At 39.9% G+C, this 22485-nt stretch overlaps 4 protein-coding genes across 6 annotated transcripts in view; 1 reads left to right on the forward strand and 3 right to left on the reverse strand.

Annotated features, from left to right (window-relative positions):
* rtel1 (regulator of telomere elongation helicase 1) overlaps positions 1–4548 on the reverse strand; it is a 10528-nt gene extending 5980 nt beyond the window's left edge. Inside the window, exons 1-11 of the mRNA XM_008318543.3 lie at positions 3724–4548; positions 2683–2878; positions 2365–2458; positions 2152–2233; positions 2011–2071; positions 1645–1720; positions 1232–1316; positions 851–916; positions 291–444; positions 164–202; positions 1–69 (exon numbers count right to left, since the gene is read on the reverse strand). The exon at positions 1–69 is cut by the window's left edge and continues 6 nt beyond it. Of these exons, the coding sequence (XP_008316765.1) occupies positions 1–69; positions 164–202; positions 291–444; positions 851–916; positions 1232–1316; positions 1645–1720; positions 2011–2071; positions 2152–2233; positions 2365–2458; positions 2683–2878; positions 3724–3825 (1024 nt within the window). The 5' untranslated portion in view covers positions 3826–4548. The remainder of the gene's footprint in view (positions 70–163; positions 203–290; positions 445–850; positions 917–1231; positions 1317–1644; positions 1721–2010; positions 2072–2151; positions 2234–2364; positions 2459–2682; positions 2879–3723) is intronic.
* A 375-nt stretch (positions 4549–4923) lies between these two features.
* On the reverse strand, positions 4924–6347 carry ndufb11 (NADH:ubiquinone oxidoreductase subunit B11). Its single transcript, XM_008318542.3, has 3 exons — positions 6122–6347; positions 5247–5377; positions 4924–5120 (listed from the first exon to the last, which is right to left on the reverse strand). The coding sequence occupies exons 1-3, from the start codon at positions 6293–6295 to the stop codon at positions 4991–4993; spliced, it is 435 nt and encodes a 144-aa protein (XP_008316764.1). The 5' UTR covers positions 6296–6347; the 3' UTR covers positions 4924–4990.
* Positions 6348–6983: 636 nt separating this feature from the next.
* On the reverse strand, positions 6984–14497 carry tbc1d25 (TBC1 domain family, member 25). Of its 3 annotated transcripts, none has more exons than XM_008318541.3 (7): positions 14213–14496; positions 13126–13235; positions 12874–13028; positions 12547–12674; positions 12276–12464; positions 11888–12163; positions 6984–11180 (listed from the first exon to the last, which is right to left on the reverse strand). In XM_008318541.3, exons 1-7 carry the CDS (start codon positions 14255–14257, stop codon positions 9537–9539), a joined length of 2547 nt encoding a protein of 848 aa, XP_008316763.1. In that variant the 5' UTR covers positions 14258–14496; the 3' UTR covers positions 6984–9536. The 3 variants fall into 3 exon arrangements, with proteins under 3 accessions (XP_008316763.1, XP_024915088.1, XP_008316762.2); XM_025059320.1 differs by having other exon boundaries at positions 13629–14492; XM_008318540.3 differs by having other exon boundaries at positions 13126–14497.
* A 405-nt stretch (positions 14498–14902) lies between these two features.
* On the forward strand, positions 14903–20929 carry dedd (death effector domain containing). The gene is made up of 5 exons (XM_008318538.3): positions 14903–15587; positions 16538–17162; positions 17524–17628; positions 17745–17882; positions 18227–20929. The coding sequence occupies exons 2-5, from the start codon at positions 16601–16603 to the stop codon at positions 18631–18633; spliced, it is 1212 nt and encodes a 403-aa protein (XP_008316760.1). The 5' UTR covers positions 14903–15587; positions 16538–16600; the 3' UTR covers positions 18634–20929.
* The last annotated feature ends 1556 nt before the right edge of the window (positions 20930–22485 follow it).

Raw genomic sequence — 22485 nt, forward strand, 5'->3', positions numbered from 1 at the left:
CTTTTGTGATGCCGTGGTCACTGGAAACATCATAGGAATCAATGGCCGCTTCCAGATCCAACATAATTTCTGAGAAAAAAAGCAAACTTTAATTTGCAGTCAAATTTATTCTATGACATTGGTATGTGCTCAGAGTGAATAATACATCATTAAGAGTACTTACGCTTAACTTTGGCAATTGTAGTTATATCTAATTTCAAACCTGAAAATAAATACATAAATAAATTCAGCATCCCTCTGCAAGATGTTTGATGAAGGCTTATTTGTAGGACAAACAAATGTGTTCAGACCTGAGCTGAGTGACTCTACGTTAAAATCAGCAGTGACAGAGTCGTCATGACTGACTTTAGCCTGCTCCAACAGCAGCCGGTCCACTGCACTGATGGCCGAGGCTATGTCATAGGGAGTGAGGTCAAACGACGTTGACTCTTCACAGGTCTTCTCCTGCAGAAATCAGAATCATGACCATATTTGAATGAGTTACTTTTTCTATGTATTATAATCCAAACACAACACAAGAGTCATAAAGCTAAAAATCAATTTTGAAGGATAATAATGGAGCAGCTTATTTCGTTAATGATCTAACTCTTCAGATTGAATTTGACTTCAATGAAACAAACAATAATTCAACAGAGGTGTAAATTAAAAGCAAAGAAAATGCACGAGTTGTGAGTGTGAAAGTCTACCTTAAATGTATGTTAATGCAGGGAGAATAAGCGAATGAAACCATCCTGATCTCTTCATTTACAAAAGGCCACATCTGTTTGTTTGTTATATATGTATAGCGCATGGCTTAAATACAAATGGGTAACGTGAGAATTCGTGAAAGATACGTTTTCAACCATCTTACCACATTATGAGCTTCATCAAAAATAATCACAGCTCCATTCAGCTCAATGTTATGTGCTCTGCGACTCTGTGACACAAAGGGAGAAATCAGAATAACCACATTGTTGAGGTCAATTACATTTTGTAAACCTTCACAAATACAGCAAAAATATTTTTTTAAAATTATTATTATTTTTTAAATCTGACACATTTTTGATTCACATTGGTTGATCTGTTCCATCTGTGTTAAATTAACCTTCATGTCATGTATGTGACCTTTCCAAGTGTTTCTGACAATAAAGTACATTTTTGAGTGTTATTATTGAACCGTGTGTCATCAGATCCCAGGACATGGGTATTATTATCACCAGGTCTGAACTGAGCTTCAGTGAAAGCAGCTCACCTTTGGGTCCAGCAGGTAGTTGTATGGCATGAAAATAATATCTGCCTGCTGTTTCAGGGAACGTGAGAGGTAGTAAGGACAGACCCTGGAGATGAAGAACAGAAATTAAAGTTAGAAAGGAAATCCATCACAGCAAAGATTTGTTCAGCTCCTCCTGCTGCACAACTAGAAGATGATGAATGTGCACAGCAAGCTCCTATTAGGTCAATGATCATGAGGAGACTGGATCATTCACCCTCAAATTCACATTCATACTTATGGTAAATACAGAGTGAAAAATGAACCTGATTCTGCACATCTGTGACCCAGAGGACCAAGAGAAAAACAGACTAGAACATACAACACTCCACAGAAACACTGGCAATTGAACCAGTGTGTTTATAAATGTATAAACACAAATGATTCAATCTTACCTCTGTTTGTTTCCAAATTTAACCAAGTCTTCTACATCAAGGATGGAGTTCACCAAATCTCTATCAGTACTTTTCTCTGGGGAAGAAAACAAACAAGTCAGACAGAACGGAGCTTTAAATAATTAAATTAAGAAACAAATACGATCTCATCAACATGTTTCATTCATCTCTGTATTTATGGGTCAAATATTTAGTTGAACAACAGAAAAATCAATCAAGCGGTCATCAGTTTATGTAGCATTTTTTGTTATTGATCAGAAAGACTCATCTAGAAAATGTACTCGAGTTGCACTGTTTTACTTTTCTCTTCTTTAAACAAATATTCTGATTGATTAGATCAGATCAGATCTCTACATACAACCTCACCTTCAACATTGTTGTAGTAAATGCATGATCGGGTGGAAACCTTACTTCTGCACATATGCACCTAAGAAAATCCACAGACATAAATATATTATTAGAAGACAGGTTTATGTATCCACAAACTTCTGTTAGCTCTGTGCTCACCTTGACATGGTTACTCTCTTGGCGCATCACTTCCTGGTTGATGCACAGCTGCTCTCTGGATCCCAACACACACACTTTTGGACTGTATCATCAGAAATATATATTACATTATTACGGTAAATATCTGACACAGCTCTCAGCTCATATGAGATGCACATTATTCCAATAAAATATTATAATTTAAAAACTCAGAATGTTGCGATGCAAATGTACCTGTAAGATGTGTTCTTTAACTCACTGATAACCTGTGCGAGCTGAGAGTGTGTCCTGGAGGCATATATGATCTTGGGGACATCACTGTAGGAAGCTGAAAGACAAGAAGGAGAAACAATAATAGCATTGTTCCCATTAAGTTTAAGTAGACAGGGAAATACTTTAAAATATCAAGACATCTTTTTTTTAAAAACAGTCTGTTTAAAGAGCAAATAAGCTCTATGTTGTAAATTCTAAAAATGTGGTAGTAGGACAGAGATGAGATGATCTTTAATCTGCAGCCTCACTCGGGCACGGTGCTTCTGTCAATGTACCTACTTGGTGTCTGACCGTCGGGAGCAGTTGAGCCCCAGGACGCCAGGGGATTGTTTGTGAATGCCTCTCCACCCAGCCTCTCTGCTATCTTGTTGGCGGAGATTGTGTCTTTCAGGTGGTCCCTCCAGGCCAGTGTGGCACACAGCAGACACAGGGTTTTACCTGTGCCCGTGGGACTCTCCAGAACGGCATTCACTTTCTGAAACAAAAGCACAAACGTGTCTGCCGTTTACTTATTGCACTGTAGAGGCAGAGCTTCAGATGGGAAGGGACGACAGAACAGAGACTAGTTATTATTTTAGTGTGTGTTTGCTGATTTATAAAGACAATATTAATAAAATGTGTGTGTTTTGATACAATCTTAAAACAAACGTCACAGCAGGTCCATGACTGTCTTCGAACACTGTCCCTTCACCCTTCTTTGACACTGTATTCCATTCTCTTTTGTGCACTATGCATGTATTGTTTGGTTTGAACTGCACGTTCACCAACCATTTCTTGCATCCTGACCTTTTAGCCTGCCTCACTGTAGTAAGTCCCTTTTGATCAAAGTGTCTGCTAAATGTATTGTAATGCAATGTAATGTAATATTTGGTCTTTCTTGCCATTTTCCCTCATTTTTGTAGTGCAGACCTCCACCTCTTCAAGTTCTATCCTACATTCTACTTAAAGACAAATTAAAATATCATCTTTAAACATGTTTCATTTCACCTTGACCTCATTTGTTAAACTGTCCATTAATGGCAATGTTAGTTAAACTGTTGTTTAAATGTTAGTTAAAATATTGGTAAATTTAGGTTAGGGTATTTGCTGAGCTGGACGTGTACTGACTTCAAACGCAACATTTAAGCAAATATGTTGAAAATGCCACTAAATGATGATCCAGAGTGACTTTTCTACAATTGTCACAACTGTCAGTCATTGCAGAGCAGGTGGAAGCCTCGATATTTAGCAAGGTAAGGTTTCACTACTGCCCTCCTCTGGGACACCAAGCAGACTGGTGTTTTGCTAAGTGTAAGGGGTGTAGGCTCAATGTTTACTTACCCTCTGAAGACATTCTACCACTTTGGTCATGTAGACTTTCTGACAATCGTAAGGAGAAAAGGGAAATTTCACTGTCACTCCATTCAGATTCAGCTCTGACATCCCGAGCCTGTTATTGTAAACTAACAAAAGCAACAAACGCCGAGCGTCAAACGGCAAGGTGAAAAACAAGCGTCACAAAGCCGCCTGTAGTGCCTCCTTAAACTTAATGTTTGGGATATGTGCTCACATTTATTTACAGCAGTCTGGTACAGCAAACCTCAGATGGCCTGAATGTTTAACTTGGTTGGCGCCAATATCCGGGTTTAACGTATGCGCATGCGCAGTCTGACTGGACGTGTCTGTGCCATTCACGGAACATGGGAAAAGTAAAAACCAATGCGTCTGTGAGGCGGTTGCGGTGTTTGAGGGGAGGACGCTTTTAACAACTATAAAACTGGACAGTGTGTACTTTAATTAATTTACAATGCTGTTGTACAATGTTTTAAGACACGCACAGTTGAAAGAAAAATGTTTTCTTGCTTGAAAATGGACGGTTTAACGCTCTGGTCTATTAGTTTAATGTGAACATACAAGAACACCAGATGCTTTTTCTGTTCACAATTATTGTGAGAACAAATGTGAGTGAAAGTCATCTTAAGTTGTATTAGGCAACACATGGCATACATCCAAACACTTCAACGTTGCTACTTTTCTTCTTTGATATCTCTAAAACATTTAAGTAACAGTTTTTTAATTCACATTTTCCCAATAACTATGAAAATGTTTTGAATTTCCAGCCTCCCAATGGCCTGCCATGTATTTCACACCTATGTCTTCAGTGACTTCCTGCCTGAATAAATCTGCATCTTAATAACATCATTATGACTATAGAAACCATCAATATTTTGCAGAAATGTAGTATAACAAGTTGCTGTTACTGAAATATGATCGGATAAAAACTTGAGCATAAATAATAAACAACTGGAGGCGAAAAACAAGAGAAAAGCTATAAAATTATTATTGATTATTTAGTATAATTCAATACATTTTTGTGATACATATAGTGGAACATAAGCCACTGATTTTGATACTGTTTAGGCCAGCAGAGAAGACCTTGCTGGCCTTGACCACTGCTGCTTCCATGTAGTCAAATAAAAAGGTCATCATGGATTTGCTGTTCTTCTACTCTTTCAGTGACTCACTGTCCACACATAACAATTACAGAATTCAATAACTTTTTATTATAGAGGAAAATCATGTATACAGTAGGTGGGTGTGAGAGATGCTACTCTTCTTTTGGGGGAGGCAGGATAATTTTGCTTGGGTCGTAGTAGTTTTCATCCATGAGAGGTAGACCCGCCTTCTCTCTCTGCACTATCAGCCTCTCGGCCTCCCTCCTGGCCCACTCTCGCATTCTGGAAAGCAATACAACAAGTAAACAGCAATAACTATTAAAATATTAAGGGTTTAAAATAGCAGTAGCAGCAATAGCTATGAATAAATAAATATTAGCTGTGGAGTCTGATGAGAGCCATATATACCCATAGTCTGGTATATAAGCCACAAATGTTGAGCCCAAGACAAGTGCCATTGAAACCCCAAAGAAGAAAGCCAGCTTCATGTTTGATTTATCCACGTCAGGGTCACTGGAGAAGCCATAATAGTCTGGATTCTAAAAAAAAAAAAAGCAACAAATGTAATGGACAACGGACACTTGAAATATAAAAAATATTGTGGAATTAAGATTTTGTGAGGACTACTAACTCAACTGTACGTCACCAACAGTACATTCATGTAAAAAAAGTAGAGCTCACTATTAAAGCCTATGTGGTTTTGTAATTCTTTTGGACATATGCATATCGAATCTTAATTGTAACGGTAATTGTAAGTTGTTGTAAATTAGTACAGGAAAACAAATAAAACTAAAAAAAAAAAACAACAACCCCCGAAACCTGTTTCGAAATCTGCACAGAATAGGCTCAAAATAAATAAATAATAATACATTAAAAAAAAAACAATAAAAAAACAAAGCAGTGAGAGGTGTCAAACATTATGAGGAAAGTTTCTCCTCTAAAAAAAATTTAAACGTCTATTCTATGCTTCATTTAGATACAATGTTTTATCTCCCAGCATTATTAAATAGATATAAATATAATTTCCAAATATGTTATAAAATCACTTAGGTCTTTATAGAGCTAGATGTAAACAAAGTTTAATCCAATGAAAAATCAACAGTATGCTGTGTCTACGCCGTATTGACGTGTATAATGCACTCTCGATATATATAAAAATCTGTGGTCAAACATAAATTAACAGCATTTTGTGTTACAAATTCGCTATCACAGGGGCTTTCTGCAGGGCTGAGGGGCTGAATATGTTGTCAATTAGCCGGCCAGCTAATATGGAAGGAACTCACCTTGGTGTATTCGCTGACCTCCTCATGTCCGGTCATTGGCTGGCCGGGGCGCAGCTCCGTCATAGCAGTCGAACCTACATTTTCATTTGGTTTAGACTGAGAGACGAACCGTGCTGGTGGACCAACTAAAGTACGAGGCAGCGAGAGCCCGAACCTTGACAATCGGGTCAACATGTTAGCTGTTCAGCGAAAATACTGTTGACCCGGAACCGGAAACAAGACATCATACGTTTTTGCTTGTTTGGTTTCTTTGAAGGAAGAATGTTTCATTTTCGCCATCGTCAGGTGTAAAGGTGGTAATACAAGATCAGACAGCAACTGAGAAGTGTTTTTAATAAATGTATTCATATTATATAAAATACAAAAAATATAAAAATAAAGCGATTCGGGTGACAATAAGAAATTGAGTTTTAGATAGGAAAAAACCTGGAGATATTGCACAATTAAAAGTAATCTTGATTATTACTACACTTGGTATTAAATCATTTAAAGGACAATTTAACTAAATTTTAGAAAATATATGTCGATTTTAGCTTATTTGGCTATCTTGTTAACCATTTATTTTTGGACTTCAGAGTGTTTTCTGACATATTTCAAAGCCAATTTTTATTAATTATTATTAAGTGATTTCTTATACAATATTGCTATGTACTCACTGATATTGTTCTGCACCTAACTTCCCTATTATCTTCCATCTGGGTCTACTGTCTAGTTAACCTTAATCGTTTGTTATAGTTGTGGCTGGCATTTAGCACATTAAAAACGTTTCTGGTAAAACCTATGGCTATATTTCTGGCAAATGTTTAATGGTAATGTCTTTTATGCTGTATATTTGTGATGCCATTAAAACACAACTCCACAGTCAGTTGCAATGAATATTTATTTGTGTCCCATGTACAATGAGTCACACTTTTGTTTGTTGTATGTTTAAAAAGAAATTCTTTGTGCAGGTACATGATTCAATAAGATAAACAAATGATTTTATTTTTCTTGCAAACACATCTGCACCTGTAGTCCAGCTAGTCCGCTTACCTATGTTCATTAGGAATATGCTATTAAATACTGGCTTACAAAAGGAGGCCATAGCAAGTATACTGTAAGAGAAATCGCTACAATAATCACATTGATCGTTTATAGACATGGGATTAATCTGAACTTTTGATCAAAGAAGGCTTTAGTGGAGCCATTACACATTTAGACAAATGCCTCTAAAGGAGTTGGTGTCTGAACCAAAAAAATTGTACCAACTTCAGCACACCTCCTACTTGGCCTTCACAATGCAAGGCTTCTGTGAAACTATAAAAAAAACATTTGAAACATTGATCAAGTGAAGCAGCCTATGTCTAAGAAGTCACTTAACAAAAACCCTTCAGACTGGACATTACAAAAGAGTGAAATTAAGAAAAAGGTAAGGAATTTCTAATTCATCAGGATGCTGACAAAACCTTGTAATTTTGGCCTTAACATTTCACAATTGGAGTATCTCGAAAAAAGGAAAGAAAACCAAAAACATTATTAATTATAAATTAGTAATTACAAAAAAAGCAAAAAAAAAGATGCAAACATCTTTGTGAAGCTGCAACACATATTTTATATAAAACGTTTTATATTTGTGTAACCTGATTAAATTTGATTTTATTGTTGATCCAAAATTAGCTTTTGAAAACCCTTTTTGTTCTACAGTGAACAAACACAAATGGTAACCTTTAATAACAATAATAAAGTCTGAGACTTAGCTCAACCTGATTTAAAGCATGATGAGTGAGGGTGGGAGTGAGAAAAGAAAAATCAAGGCTAATACAGTAAATCAAACACATGAGGCACTCTTTCGCCAAAAAATTTGAACATAAAGCAAAAAAACCTACTTTGTCCAGTTGCCCTCGATGTAACTATTTTTGGATTAAATGACCTGGATGACTGAGAACCTAGACAGATAACGCAGGGTTGTTTCATTATGATATGCTCTACAAGTGTAGTTAACCATGTCTAATATGACCTCCTCAGGGTGTAATATGAAGACCAATTTCCAGAACAGGACATTTTTGTCAGGTGATTATATATTACCACAATTATTAAAAGTATTAAATCCATATCAAATACTCTATACAGGCCCTTTAAAATTCTTTTGTATGCAGCAGTTTCCTCATATTCTTAAAATGTTAAGGCAAAAGAACTAAAATTAAAAACCAAGTCTTTGGGAAACAGCAAAAACTAAAAAAAAACAAAAAACAACCTAAACCTAAAGTACCTCCAGAACCACGGCTGTGGTGCAACAGCACAAACACTGTATCAACAGAAGGGCATTAAGATCAACATCACACTGTTCTCCCCTCTACAGAATCATTGTGCAAAATGTTTACCAAGTCCACATGACAAAGGTGATGCCAGCTAGGACCCACTGTTTTGTTTTGTTGCTGCTACAGGGGTCTCAATGGCTCAGAGTCAAGACGGTAACTGTGTGATGTCATTGTGTCTGCCCAATGGCAACAACTGGTATTATGTTGTGAAGAGAAGGAGAAAACATTCTCCTCACAGGTGCTTGGCCTCTGACCTACGTCTATTGCATCAGTTTTTTCTCTAAAAACGGACTTTTCTGCTTTTTCAAGTCGGTGGCCTAAAAAAACAGAATTAGGATTAACTTTGATCTATTTAGAAAAAAATCTGACATTAAAGGCTGACTTCACGTGTCTGGTCTGATGTTTGATGAACTGCAGTTGGTTCCTCACCCTCAAATACATACACCATAATAACTGCATAAACATTATTTGAATCAAGTGACGCCCTGCTTTCATTCATGGTCTCTGATGCTCTACACACCCTTAGTTGTCATCAATACATTTTCATTCAATAAATGGGTCACAGTCCAAAAATCGCCTGGATTGTCCTTTTCCCATCATGCATTTCACTGACAACCCTTTGGTGGACTTGTACATGCCCATGCATTTTAAACCCTGCGACCCTCGTTGGTGATGACATCACACTGACATCACCAGATAAATAGAACCTGACACGGGATTACACCTACGTCAAGAGATATTCAAGAAATTCAAGTTCCAACAACGTAAGGTTCACACTGTCAGCTGACAACAACATTTGTAAGTTTTAACCCTGGAACTGTTGTGACTGTCCAACACTGCAAATGTTGAATTAACGTTTACAGAAAACAGGAGGAATAAAGCTCTGTCAATCTCTATTCTAAGGCCAGAAAACAGTTCTGACTGCTGTAAAGGTTCATGAGAAAACAAGAGATTACACAGTCTTGATAACGCACATGGGGAATACCAATATATATTCAAGCATACACAGAATAAGAAGATTATAAACAGCCCAATTTAAATTGGAAGGCTGGTTTAAAAGATGGACTCGGCCATCAGACAGGCTGTAGTCAGTTTTCTGTCGAGGAAAAAAGATGAATTCAGGAAGTGGAGGTCAGAGAAACTTGGGCTGTTGGGGAGGGAATGGTGGTTGCGAGGTTGTAGGTTGAGTTTGGAGATGAATGAGGTGACGCTAGCGGGCTGTAAATGGGCCTGGCCGGGATGTGTGCAGACGGGGAGTGTTGTACTGTGGTCGGGGAGTCGGAGCTCACCTCGTCCCCTTCCTCAGAGTCCCACACTTCACTCTGCAAGTAGTCTGCAAATAAGGCCTTGGCCCGCTGCAGCACGCGGCTGAGGTTGTGGCGTCGCACCAGGCGATCAAAGTGCATGGCTATTTCGTTGTAATCCAGGCTGTTTTTGATGATGTGGTCACGGTGCTCCAGCAGGATGGACAGGCACAGGAACAGCATGAAGGGGTTTCCCTTTCCGAACTCCTGAGGAGGTGGCAGAGAGCACGATTTGATGGTGGTGGAGTCCGCCTTCACAGAACTGGGAGTCACAGCTGTGGTGTTGGGGGACTGTCTGCCCCCAGGTAAAGAGGGGCCCCTTCCAAAGGACAAGATTGGTGAAGAGAGCAGGGAACGATTCTGAATGTGGGTCGGAGAGACAGCAGATGTTTTTACAGTGGACGTTGTTGGAGAGCTGATCCCGGTGCTGCTGAGAAGTTGGGCAGAAGAAGTCAACACCTTCTGCACAGTGGCTGTCAAGGCCTCTCGTCCACTCATTGTGGATTGAGAGTTCGATTTTGGAGGCGAGTCTGGGGAAACTTCTGGCCAGCTGGATGGTGAAGCTGAGGATGTAGGAGACACAGAGGAAGCAGGTTCCCATATTGGTAGAGCACTGGGAGGTGGGGGAGGAGGAGGTGTGGAGGACAATCCATTTTCACAGTTTTTTATGAGAGGTGTTTTCTCTCCTGGGTCCTCCTCACTCTCAACAGTGGACTGTCGTCTTGGGATGTCAGGCACTGACTTGGATGCCACTAAACCCTGCGGCTGCTCATCTTCCATGTCAAAACTGTCATTGTTTTTTGCCGTGTAGTATTTAAACTCTCCAAAACTAATTTTTCTCTCAAAATGAGATGCTTTCTCCACACTGACTGGACTGACAGCACATTCACAGCCCTCTCTTCCTTTTACAGCATCTAGATTTTTCCTGTTTCTATCTTCCACTACAGCATTTCTGACCATATCTGGTTCCTCTCTCGATGGTCTGAGCATGTGCCGCCTGCGTTGCTTTTCTTTTTGCTCCTTGTCTTCTTCACCCAAGTTCTCAGCTGCTTTGTTTTCAGCTGGACTTGCTTTGTTTTCGCTGGTCTCGAGCGGTAGCCCGGTCAGTTCTACTTCGGTTTCCGGAGGATCAGGAGGCAAGGAGCTCCAGGTAACTTCCAGCATTCTTAACGCATCTTCAAATGCAAATTCCCGCTTAAGCTCCAATAGGAGCCAGCGGTAGCAGAAGAAGAGGTCGTCAGCGCCACGGGACACCAGGTACAGGTAGAACTCTGGGTCGGAGTACTGTAGGAGTAGCTTCAGATGCTGGAACTTGATAGACATGAGTTGACCGTCTGGTCGGAAGTTTCCCTCCAAACGCTTCATGATGCCACAGAAGCAGATAAAGGCATGCGCCTCGTTGTCCATAACAGCCAGAATCGGGGAGGCGATATCACTCATGCCCTGACAGTAGGAAATCTGAAAAAAGAACCACATTTGACAGAAGAGGTGAATGCCTGATTAACCAGCCTTCACTGGTTATGATATACAGTACTAATGGCAGATGAACTAAAGTGAGTCTGTACACAAAGTTCCAAAATATTTTTAGCTTATCAAACAAAGGCTCTTAGCAACTTCCTACTTGTTTACGCAGTAAATACAGGGATGTTTCTTTACAACAGACTGGGCCAGAAATATTTATCTATAATCTCATCTTAACTACAGAGTAAAATAACTCATAACTAACATAAAAGTTATTTTATAGGTAAAGAGATCTGTGTAAAATTGTTGATTTTTCCTGCTTTGGAGCTTTGGAGGAAAGTTAGTCGTTTACACTGTAAAACAAATATTGGCTTCCAAACAGGAAACGGCAGTCCAATGGTTGTGCACCTCAGGGGCAAAACATCAAGGCACTCTTGTCACAGTGATGAATCCTGTCACTCCTGACACATTCTTTCACGTTCTTGGAGACTTTTTAAATTCCATCAGTAGTTTGTTTGTAATGTAATTTCCTCACATGGCTCAATAAAGTAATTCTGAGTGGTGAATGTCCTTTATTATGACAGTAAATGAGACACACCTAATGTCAACCTGGGCAGCACTGAACCTTGCTGTGAATGTTATCCCAATGTCAACACGTTTATCTCAAATACATTTACACACAGTCCTTACTGATTTACACAAACCTGTGGGTGTGTGATGGCGAATGTAGTGAGCAGATCCGTCAGTGCAGTCAAATGTGGACTGTCTTCTGAACCGGCGTAGTATGGATGAGCTCTGTCTGTCCTCAGGACGTCTTTGAGAACGTTTCCGCGGATGAATTCGAGATCCTCATCACTGACCCGTGCTGTCCATGCTCTCTTCAGCTGCTCATACTCCCTCGTCTTCCTTTTCATGTAGTCCATTCTTTCCTGTCCACTCAGTCCATCTGGGTAGACATTCAGTAGGTAGCGCCAAACAACCTGTAACAACCCATAAGAGACAGGTAAGAATCATCAAGAAAATACAAAGTGTATCAGCCATCAACTCACAACAATAACAACAGGGTAAGTTACACGATGCCATATTTCACACCTTGCGTAGTGAAGGCTCCACACCACCGTGGTAAATCCGCAGTCGAAGTTCCTCAGGACGTGTCAACTGCCCCTGGCCATTGAGGTAACTGTGAAACTCCGCGTCACTCAGTGGAGGTTTAAAAGGTTTGATCTCCTCCCCGTACGACCAACTGAAAGCTTGCTGGACTTTGGACAAGGTTCGCCCCATCTGAAACAAGTGGGAGAGATGCATTTTGAGCGTAGGGACCAAATGCTTGTTTTAGAGGTTGATTTCAAAATGGAGAACTAACCTGGGACAATAGAGACTGGGTGAAGGGAAGAGCTGCAGAGGCCAGAGACTTGGTTTTGTCTGCAAAAAGCTGCTCTGAGCCAATCACGTCTTTGGGACTGATGATGTCCCAGTCCTCCATAACAGGACCTGCAGAAGAAATAAATCGCAATAATTCATTTAAATATGGATTCCAGTGTTTACTGAAAGTCAAAAATTATTCTACAGAATATATTAAAAAAAACATAAAATCACTAATTTATATAAATTAGGGAATCTTCAAAATTTAATTTTCCCTTTAAAGGCCATACGCCTGTAATTTGACATGAGGACACACTGCTTAACTCACTGTCCTCTGAAGGCTTTACGTCCATCTTGAGCTGTAGATATGGTTTGGCAGCACTGACAAATGCTGCGTCCAAATCCCAGTCAGACGCCAGAGTCAGATACATTTCAGTACCACCTCTGTCTCGTGACAGATAACTGATACTAAAGTTACGCTTCCTGTTTCAATGAAAAGACAAAGAGAAACTCTGAGGAAGCTGTTCTTCAGGCCAAACTTTGACAGGGTTTGTGAAAAGAGGGTGATGATTAGTCTTACCCATTCAAGTCAAAGGCTCGAATCAGTATGTGCTGCAGCACCTCCAGGGATGTAATCTGAGGATCAACAGCAAAGGAGCGAAACTCCACGGGAAGAACGCTGTCGCATTTCTGAGTGTAAACACACCAAAAACAGACACCAACACCTTGTTTTGTATATTTGTTGTAATAATGCATGGCCCTTATCATTGACATGCACAGTATCATACTATAAAACACACTCTGTTCAAGCATGTCTGAGTGAAGACCTGGGCCTCTCACCCTGAGCAACACACTCCCCTGTTGCTGTGTGTTTAAGAGACATAAACGGAAATTCATTTTCTGACTCACATCTGTTTACACTCTGTCAGTGACAGATGACATTGAATAAGCCATTTTTGCAACAAATAAAGTAATTTGTATAGTCAAACACATTCTGCCTGAACACACCTTAATCTAAAAAAAAAACCCAAAGAGGGAAAATAGAGAAAAGCAATTACAGTCAGTTTATATTAACGTACGTACGTTGTAAAAACGTTTCCTGCTGGCGATTTTTACGACACACTCGGTGACTACATCCAAATTTGATGCCAAAATTCAACACCAAATGCATGTGCCCGTGGTGATGCTTCTGTTGCTATTAACCTCATAACGCCTCCAACTAACGTTTGACGTCATTACGTGCATCTCCCTGGTTAGACGCACGTATGAGCTGAACAGTGAGGTGACGTCACTTAGACAGCAAGGGCTTCATGGTTCTGGATCATGAAATTTTAAACAGCTATATTAACACTGTTTGTGACAAAAAAGAGCATCACGCACACGCGCGATTGTCAGAACTTTTGTTGACCGTGAATGTTACATTCGGTCCAAATCCTGCTAGAATAAAGCTGTCACAGGCACAGCTGACGGTAAACAAACAAACCCTTTTATACTGACAGTTAGTCGGGAACCCGCCAAAGACACCGATTTAAAGCCAGCTCCACTGTCATTGTTTCGACGTGTCATAATTAAGGTATCTGTGCGTCTGTTACACAAACAACAGAACTCTGTAAAGAGATACAACCACAGCTGATAGTCTGTCGGTGCTCGAACCGCATCGGTCCTACCTTGACTTTAACGCGGACCACCCCCCTCTCCTCCTCGCCTGCCATGTTAAAGGCTCCGTGTTGGATCGGGATGCTGGTTCTGACTTTTGTTTTCCTTTTACAAAGACATCGCGATGATATGATGATGGTCGGCAGCCCAGCTTCGCTTTCTCTGCTCTATCATTCTTCTTCTGGTCCTGGCAGAACACTGGTTGCGCTACCGCCATCTGCTGGATAAATAAATGTTTACACCACAGGATATCCTCGGTGGAATGACGTAACAAAGACAAATATGATTCCTAGTAATATTAACTTATAGAAAGAGCAGTGAAAAGTATCTCTGCGCGAACACTTAAACTCAAAGAATATTTGTAAATGACGCACTGCACATATTCTACTACTTGTGGAGTCTTAGTGAATCCAACAACAATGAAACATGGACAGTGCTGTCTTCAAAAGTTCAATTAAAAGTTTCAAATGTCTCAAGTACTTTTTCGACTATGTTTGTGTTGGTGTTTTCTCTTTTTTTTTCACTATGTTTGTGTTGGTGTTTTCTCTTTAAGAGGATTTCTTAGACACTGTTATATTAAAGTAAGACGCCTATAAATAAACAACAAAAATGTACAAGTGTTTGCCATTTAGTTGGAGCACTTATTAAAACGTTGAACAACATATGTAAAAGTAAATATCCACAAATGGTTTGACCTAGAAATTAAATTACAGACTCAATGTTGACCTCAAACATAAGCCATGGAAAAGCAAATATGGTACTTGCGGTGTATTTTTGCAGTATTCATTTGCAGTTTCCTTAAGTCTTAAGATGTGTGCATTGACAAGTTTTGAAAAGGAATAATGAAGTGGTTGAGCAAAATAGTTTAGAGATTGTCAGGCAATAGGCAAAGAGAAGATAAGATACAGGTGCAGTTGTAGAAGAGTCCATGGTTGGTGAGCTGGGTGCAGATGAGCCATCAGGGAGCCCTGAAGAAGAAATAAACCTAGGTCGACCCGATACACGACTTTTAATATGAATATACACCATGTGTCATTTCGCTTGTGTGTCTGGTCTCCAGGGGCTACCGTACAGAGTCACCCGGAAGTAAACTCTACTGTAAACTGGAAGTTCTTTCATTTTATCTGAAGAACGAGAATTGTCTGTGTGTTTTCCCATGGTGACTGTGTATGATCCTGGACTGCAGCCAGTAAACATTCATATTTTTGGCCTGGATACAATCGTACCTCATTTATATTCACCATAAAGACGTAAAGTATACCGACTGTGTTATCGACCAAAGCTGACCGTGTTTTACTGTGTTTGCCTCCTCGTCGTCTCCCCGTTTCCCATCGGCCTTCAGAACTTTGTTTGTGACCATCGCGTGGAATACTTAGAGGACACCAGGTACCGTAAATACGTTATTAATTGTAGCATTGTAAATGTCTCCTCTGTTCCTTTTAATGTCCCATTATATCCGAGTTACTGTAGTCGAGCTAACCAATTGCAGTGTAAACAAGACCGAAAGGAGATTTTGGACAATTATCTTAAAATTATGTGCATAATTGCGTTATCATTGCACATACAGAGCAAGTAAGTCATAATTGTACAGACCCGGACTAGTGGTCAAAACTGTCTGTCGTTTTATAGCATCCAGTCGTGAATTCCATGTTCCATGAATTCCATCTGTTTTCAATCTCCAGACAGCTAGCACTAGCTTGCTAGCTGTCTCCCGTCAGACGGCTAGCTGCTTACATGTTTCACTTCTCTCAGACGCAATAGCTGTTTGACATAAAGACGGTCTATGATGTCGAAATGTCCTATTTTTGTTTTTGAAAACCACCAATGCAAACAAAAATAAATACCAATTACCAATCTATTTTATTACTACATTATTAAAGATAGCCATCTAACCAGTTAGCCTTATAGTTCTCTTGATGCTGTCATCAGAATTACTGATTTATGATTCATATATTTCTTTTGCTTTTTTTCTGTACGTAGATATCAATTTATAATGGTGACGTGGTAATCACACATTAATTAGATCTTAGATCGTGTATGGAGAAAGTGCACTAATCCACAGTATCTCATGGTTATTTGTTCCAAGCATTGTCTTTATAAAATGTCCTACAATGCTGTCACAGTTTTTCAGTACTTTCATGACATTCTCACATTTGTTCCTCAAAAGCCTGCTGTCTTTAATATATTACTCAGTTTGTCCATTGTAATTTATTCCTCAGTGTTTTACTTTAAATGTTTTTTAAAAGAACATTCAGTGGATGCCTATATTTAGTAAGTACGTTATAGCATGTGTTTTAAATATGTTGCATACATTTCCTAATTTCTCCTCTGCTCAGATTGAGCAGTGAACGTTGGAAGGAGAAGCAGGGGTTGGAGGATCCCTCATCATCAGGCCTGAGATGACATCCCAACAACCTCAGCTCCCCAATGCTGTTACTCCTCCTCCACTTGCTCAGAACTCCCCTGCTCAGCAGGCACGATCTCATCTCCCAGCCAGCCAGCTGTCCTCGGGTCAGAACAGTGCAAATGCTGGACCTTTGGAACACAGAAGTCCAACAGTGAGGCCAGGCTCGAGCACGTCAATGGCCAGTGGGGAGATGGACAACAGAAAAGTTTCAGCCTCTGGCTCCAAACCCAGCATGTCCAGAGGGGACAGTGGTTTTGAACCATGGCCTGAGGAAGCTGTGGACAACTCTCATGGACTGTACTCTCTCCACCGTATGTTTGACATAGTTGGAGCTCAGCTTACACACAGAGATGTCAGAGTTTTGTCATTCCTCTTTGTGGATGTCATTGATGAGTATGAGCGAGGTGGCATCAGGAGTGGAAGGGATTTCCTTCTTGCTCTCGAGCGTCAGGGACGCTGTGATGAGACCAACTTCCGGCACATTCTTCAGCTTCTGAGGATTATCACTCGCCACGACCTTTTGCCTTACGTCACACTCAGGAAACGACAAGCTGGTTAGTGATGCAAAGTCAGAACTGTCTTAAAATTATAGTCTAGACCACTGGGAATTAAGCCCAGGGCTAACTCCCAGTAGTTATTGTACTGTGAAAATTTAATTTTTAACCTTTGAGTGTGAGTTTAATAATTAAAAAAGGTTCTTGTCCATTTAATCTTAACAGCACCATGTTTACACTTTTATGTAAAAGGCAAACTTTTGTGATAATATTTGTTGTCTTTACATGTTTTTTGTAGCCATATAAACATGTAAAGACAACAAACACGACGGTGTTCCTATATTCTAAGACTTGAATGAAGTACTGTATTTCAGGTATGTTAAGTAACGGGTTACATTTGGATCAATTGTTTTTTTCTCAGTGTGTCCTGATCCTGTTGACAAGTACCTGGAGGAGACGTCGGTGCGATACATTTCACCAAGAGGGACAGGGCAGAACAACAATACCAATAATCACAGAAGAACAGGTGTGTGTGTGTGTGTGTGCGCGCGCGCGCATTTCTTTCTATGTATGTATGGTATATGACATTTTTATATCTCTCAACGACACACTAAATGATGTCCTAAAACTGTCACAACTCAGGTCCTCAGCCAGTCATTTGCTGTTCTCCATCAGCTGCCAATGTTGGTCCTTCCCGGACAAAACCGTCTCCTCCTGCCCCGAACCGCAAACGAAAGAGAAGTCACTCTTCTGCTGACTGCAGAGAGAAGCAAACCTGTGGTAAGAAGAATGTTTTTACACGTGATGCTCTTAAAAAATACAGTCCATCACCACTTCATGTTGGTAAATCCAAAAGCCTTTGATAATTGCTGCTGTTTAATGTTCTTAAATATGACCAAAACCTTATTTTTCTGTCTATTGCATAAAGACATATTACAGCGGAGAGATGTAGGTGAATGAACAGTGGAATTATTGAATATCCTTTTTTTTTGGTGCTAAACAATTAAAGATAGTTTGGTTTTTGAGTTCTTCAGTCCTCACACTGGGGGACAAAAAGGGTTTTCTATTATTTACTTCAGTCCTTTTGGTCCCTGTAAGCTAACCCTTGGTTCTCACCCTTGCAGATATTCGTTTGAGGGTTCGAGCTGAATACTGCCAGCACGAGTCTGCGCTTCAGGGAAACGTGTTCTCCAACAAACAAGAGGCTGTTGAGCGACAGTTTGAACGCTTCAACCAGGCCAACACTATCCTCAAATCCAGAGACCTGGGCTCCATCATCTGTGACATCAAGTTCTCGGAGCTCACCTATTTGGATGCCTTCTGGAGAGACTACATCAACGGGTCGTTGCTAGAAGCCCTTAAAGGAGTCTTCATCACAGATTCCCTAAAACAAGCTGTTGGCCACGAGGCCATAAAACTGTTGGTCAACGTGGACGAGGAGGACTACCAGGCTGGTCGACGCAAACTGCTCTGTAACTTAGTCGCGGGCGGAGGAAGCCTACCAGGAGGAAACAAAGACTCGCTTTCTTAAACAAACTTTGGTGGGGGGGGCGCGGAGGGGGATTCTATATAAAGGAGAGCTACTGTTCCCCAGGTACAGAGGAATAAGTTGGACGTGATTTGAGGTGCCTGAAGTGTACGTCTGGGAGACTTCCAGTCACCTCATTGATTCATTCAGAGCTGAGTTTATAGGACTTCGCCTCAGCAACGATAAGCGTAGCATGCAAAGCGATTGAACCAAGCAAAAAGAATAAGGCAGTGCGTACTGGTCGGCCATACTGTGACTCCTCGTTCTTTACTTCCTTTGAGGAGAAGAAGTGTCGATCTCAAACGTTGACCAGTTCATTTCTGGGTTCTGGTATGCTAGCTCATCCAAACATATTTGTTAACACTTCACTCTTGTTCCAAAGTGTGAGTGGGTTCTTTTCAATCCAGAAAACATGCTTAAACGCTGATGAGTTTCTCCCAGTGGGAGATGATTTATTGTCAAACGTGGTTTGGTCTTTTTTCCAGGTTTTTTCAGGTACAGTACCGATTGCTCGGATTAAACGCGGTGAGAGAGACTGTTCTGTATGTTATATAAAGGTGCAGATCACAGTTGACTTAACACATCGTCTGTCTCTTTGTGTCAGTTTTCAGCCCAACTTTCTTTTTTGTAAAGATAGACCCCGTCAGAGCCTTTTTATGGCTCGTATTTGATCACTGTTGACATTTCTCCGTGTTGTTCTTTCATTTAGCAACTGCCACATGTCTTGTCACCAACAGCTGTTCTTGTGGCCCCATTTGATGTTTCAGTTATCCAATCACTGCCACTTCTTATCACTAGATATCCACCCATTGAAACACGAAGTCTGTCAAATGGAGTTTTGAATGCGTTTGTTTATTTATTCACTCCTGGAACACTCCTAACAAACCTGTCATTTTTGTCACCAACAGATACATGGAACGTCTCACTTCAGCAGCACAGTATGTCTTTACTAAATGTAAAAAAAAAAAAAAAGTGTATGTGTTTCTGCTCTTATAGGTTCTTCCAAGCCCTTTAGTCAGAATTTAAGTGGAACGATTTGGATAAATCCTGCTTTGGTTATAGGTCCTTACAGCAAACCAGTCTAAGCATCATTATAGAACCAAAGTTCCTAATCATCAATGGCAGGTACTGACGGACGCACACGTTCCTCACGGAGCTCTCCTTTGAATTTGTCTCTGGTAAAACATGTGACCCATCTCACTGCAGTCCATTCCCATGTTCTAAATGTTGCTAAATAGGTTCTCCTAGCAGGGTAACCTCACAGAGCCTCTGCACAACAACACCACAAACTTCACTTCACCTCAGAGTGCAGCAGCTGGTTTTACAACTGAAATGACCATGTTTCTGTAGACGCTTAGCATTTTTTTATTTGCAAATAAATAATTAAATTTAATGTAAATCAAAAGCTGTGAAGTCTAAGTATGACAGTGGTGGACGGATAATGACGACAATAATAATGTAAATTTTTAAATTCCCCAAAGTGTGTTTTTAAAATGAGGGGAAAAAAAAGAGTTGGGTACATTGAGTGGTCGATACTGGTTGTAAGTACATTTGTTTGGAAATGTTCAGCATTTAAAATATCAACATGCTACTATGTGACAAAACTGATTTAAAACAATTTGTTACCAATGTAGATTAGAGACTGGCGTTAGCAACAGATGATTGTCTCTAACGATAAGTTGTTGTTCTTTCTGTTGCAGTGTTCTCTCTGTGCAGAAAGCCTAAAAACCATTAGTAACAAATGTACTCAGTGAATAAAGTGTCACACACATCCTCACTTTCTTACATCCTCGTTTTTGTGTTCCGGCATCTGTCTTTTTGCATAATGCTTATAATTTTGCCTCTGATTTTAAATTATAATTACACACCTCTGTCACCATCATTGTTTGTTAGTTGAACTTAAAAATTGACAAGTTTTATTATAGTTTCATATTTCAAGTGTTTTTATTTACCAGATATTCCTACTGCCACAGAAGCCCTCTCTAATATTTGCTTTCATACCACCCATAAGCTCATGCAGATTCGACTGACAGGTTGCTGTCATTCTGACTTTGTGTGTGAACTCCATCCGGTTGACAGTATCTATTGGATTGGTTGGTGTGTTCTGTTGATTGTATGTTGTCAAACACAGACGTCTTTGCATGTCACCTGTTATAATTTACAGAAATCTCATTGAAATTCACAGTGCTAATATTTTGTAAATACGACCGGATGTCTGGATTTTTTCTTACTTCAGTTTTTGCATTTATTTGAGAAAACAAATGGCGAGAAGGACTGTTAATAAATAAAGTGGAAGGGTTTTGTTGAAGTTGTTAATCTGTACATGCAAATGTATAAATATATATTTTTATAGTGGTCTTCAAAGGCCTTTAATGTTTTGAAAGACATCTGTAAGTTAAAAAAAAGAGGTTTCCATGGGGAGAAGTTTGAAATTTGGCTACATCACAAGTTATTCTCTTGCAGCGATTAAACACGGAATCTCGACACATTACAGTAACCCTGGGCAGAGTGGATGTTTTCTGAGGTCGATTATAGGTTATGGGTGTGCAGGAAAACAAATATTTTTTTTTTTTACGAGAAAAAGAAAAGTGACAAACACCTACTTTCTGCCTCCGATGATTCTAGTGGTGATGACTAAGCTGGAACACCTGCACGGGAGAACAAGGTCAAAGACAAACAGACTGTGTCACAAGTGAACAAATTTTTTAATATGATCAAAAAACCCCACATGAAACAAGACTTATTTTAATCTGTGACTGGCAGGAACATTACAAAGCTGTGCCACCCCCTCCATTTAAAGTTTTCAGCTGCTCTCATTTTTGATTTATTGTCAAATTTCCAATAAACTATCATCATTTACTAAATTGTGATAACACTCTCCTGGGAAATATAAAAAATGAATTTATTTTAACATGTCTGTGTAGGTTCTTAGTCATCCAGGACATTTAATCCAAAAATACTTACATCGAGGGCAACTACTCTGTGCAGTTGCCCTCGATGTAACTATTTTTTGATTTATTTTTACCATATTCTCCAGGAGAAGATCACTGTAAAGATGGTGCCGTACTTCCTTTCCTGTACTGTAAACCTCACCTGTGTCAAAAAAGCTTGATTTTCTGCTGCTATAATTAGAAGAAGCTTCAATATTTATAGGGTTTCTGTAGTGAGGACAGGTGTTCAAGGATTTGTCCGCATCACTTTAAATGTATGTGTTTGAAATACAGCCAATGATGGTTCGGTGCAAATTATTTTAAATAAATACAAATTCTAGCTAATTAGCTATCTGTTCTCCAAATGTGACCTGTGGTTCAGGTTATAGTACGTGGTCAAGAAATGGATGTTGATAATTAGGGGCCTTCATGTCATGTCGTCTGCAATCAGTATATTTGCAGCTCACCTGTAAATCACACCTGGTGGTTCGCAGTTCATCCTTAGAAAATCTTCCAGCTCTGAGCCGCAGTGAGTACTTCTGGGTGTGACACTGGATCACTGCTGCTTCCTGTCCTGCTCCAGCACCTGCTCTGACAGCAGACTGTTCAGGCCAGTCTGCAGACTGTGGCTTGTAAGGACCAAAGACAGGGTCTTCCCTGCAGACAGGCCGCCTCCACTGCTGCTGCTGCGACTTTTATGCCAAATTCCAGGAGGCGCTACTACTCCACTGTCTGTCAACAGGCCAGAACAAACAGTAATGTCATACTCCTGCCATGTTGTGATTAAGTCATAAATGTTCTAAATGATCTGAGTGCAATTATACAATGCTCAGCTGTGCCAGCCCTAGTCCACACGGACCTAACTTTGGAGCAATCACTCTGATTGGTTGGTTCCTTCTAATCAAATTAGGCAACACATTTTTTC

The sequence above is a fragment of the Cynoglossus semilaevis genome, chromosome 10 (genome assembly GCF_000523025.1).
Source record: "Cynoglossus semilaevis isolate Cse_v1.0 chromosome 10, Cse_v1.0, whole genome shotgun sequence".
Classification (NCBI taxonomy): domain Eukaryota; kingdom Metazoa; phylum Chordata; class Actinopteri; order Pleuronectiformes; family Cynoglossidae; genus Cynoglossus; species Cynoglossus semilaevis.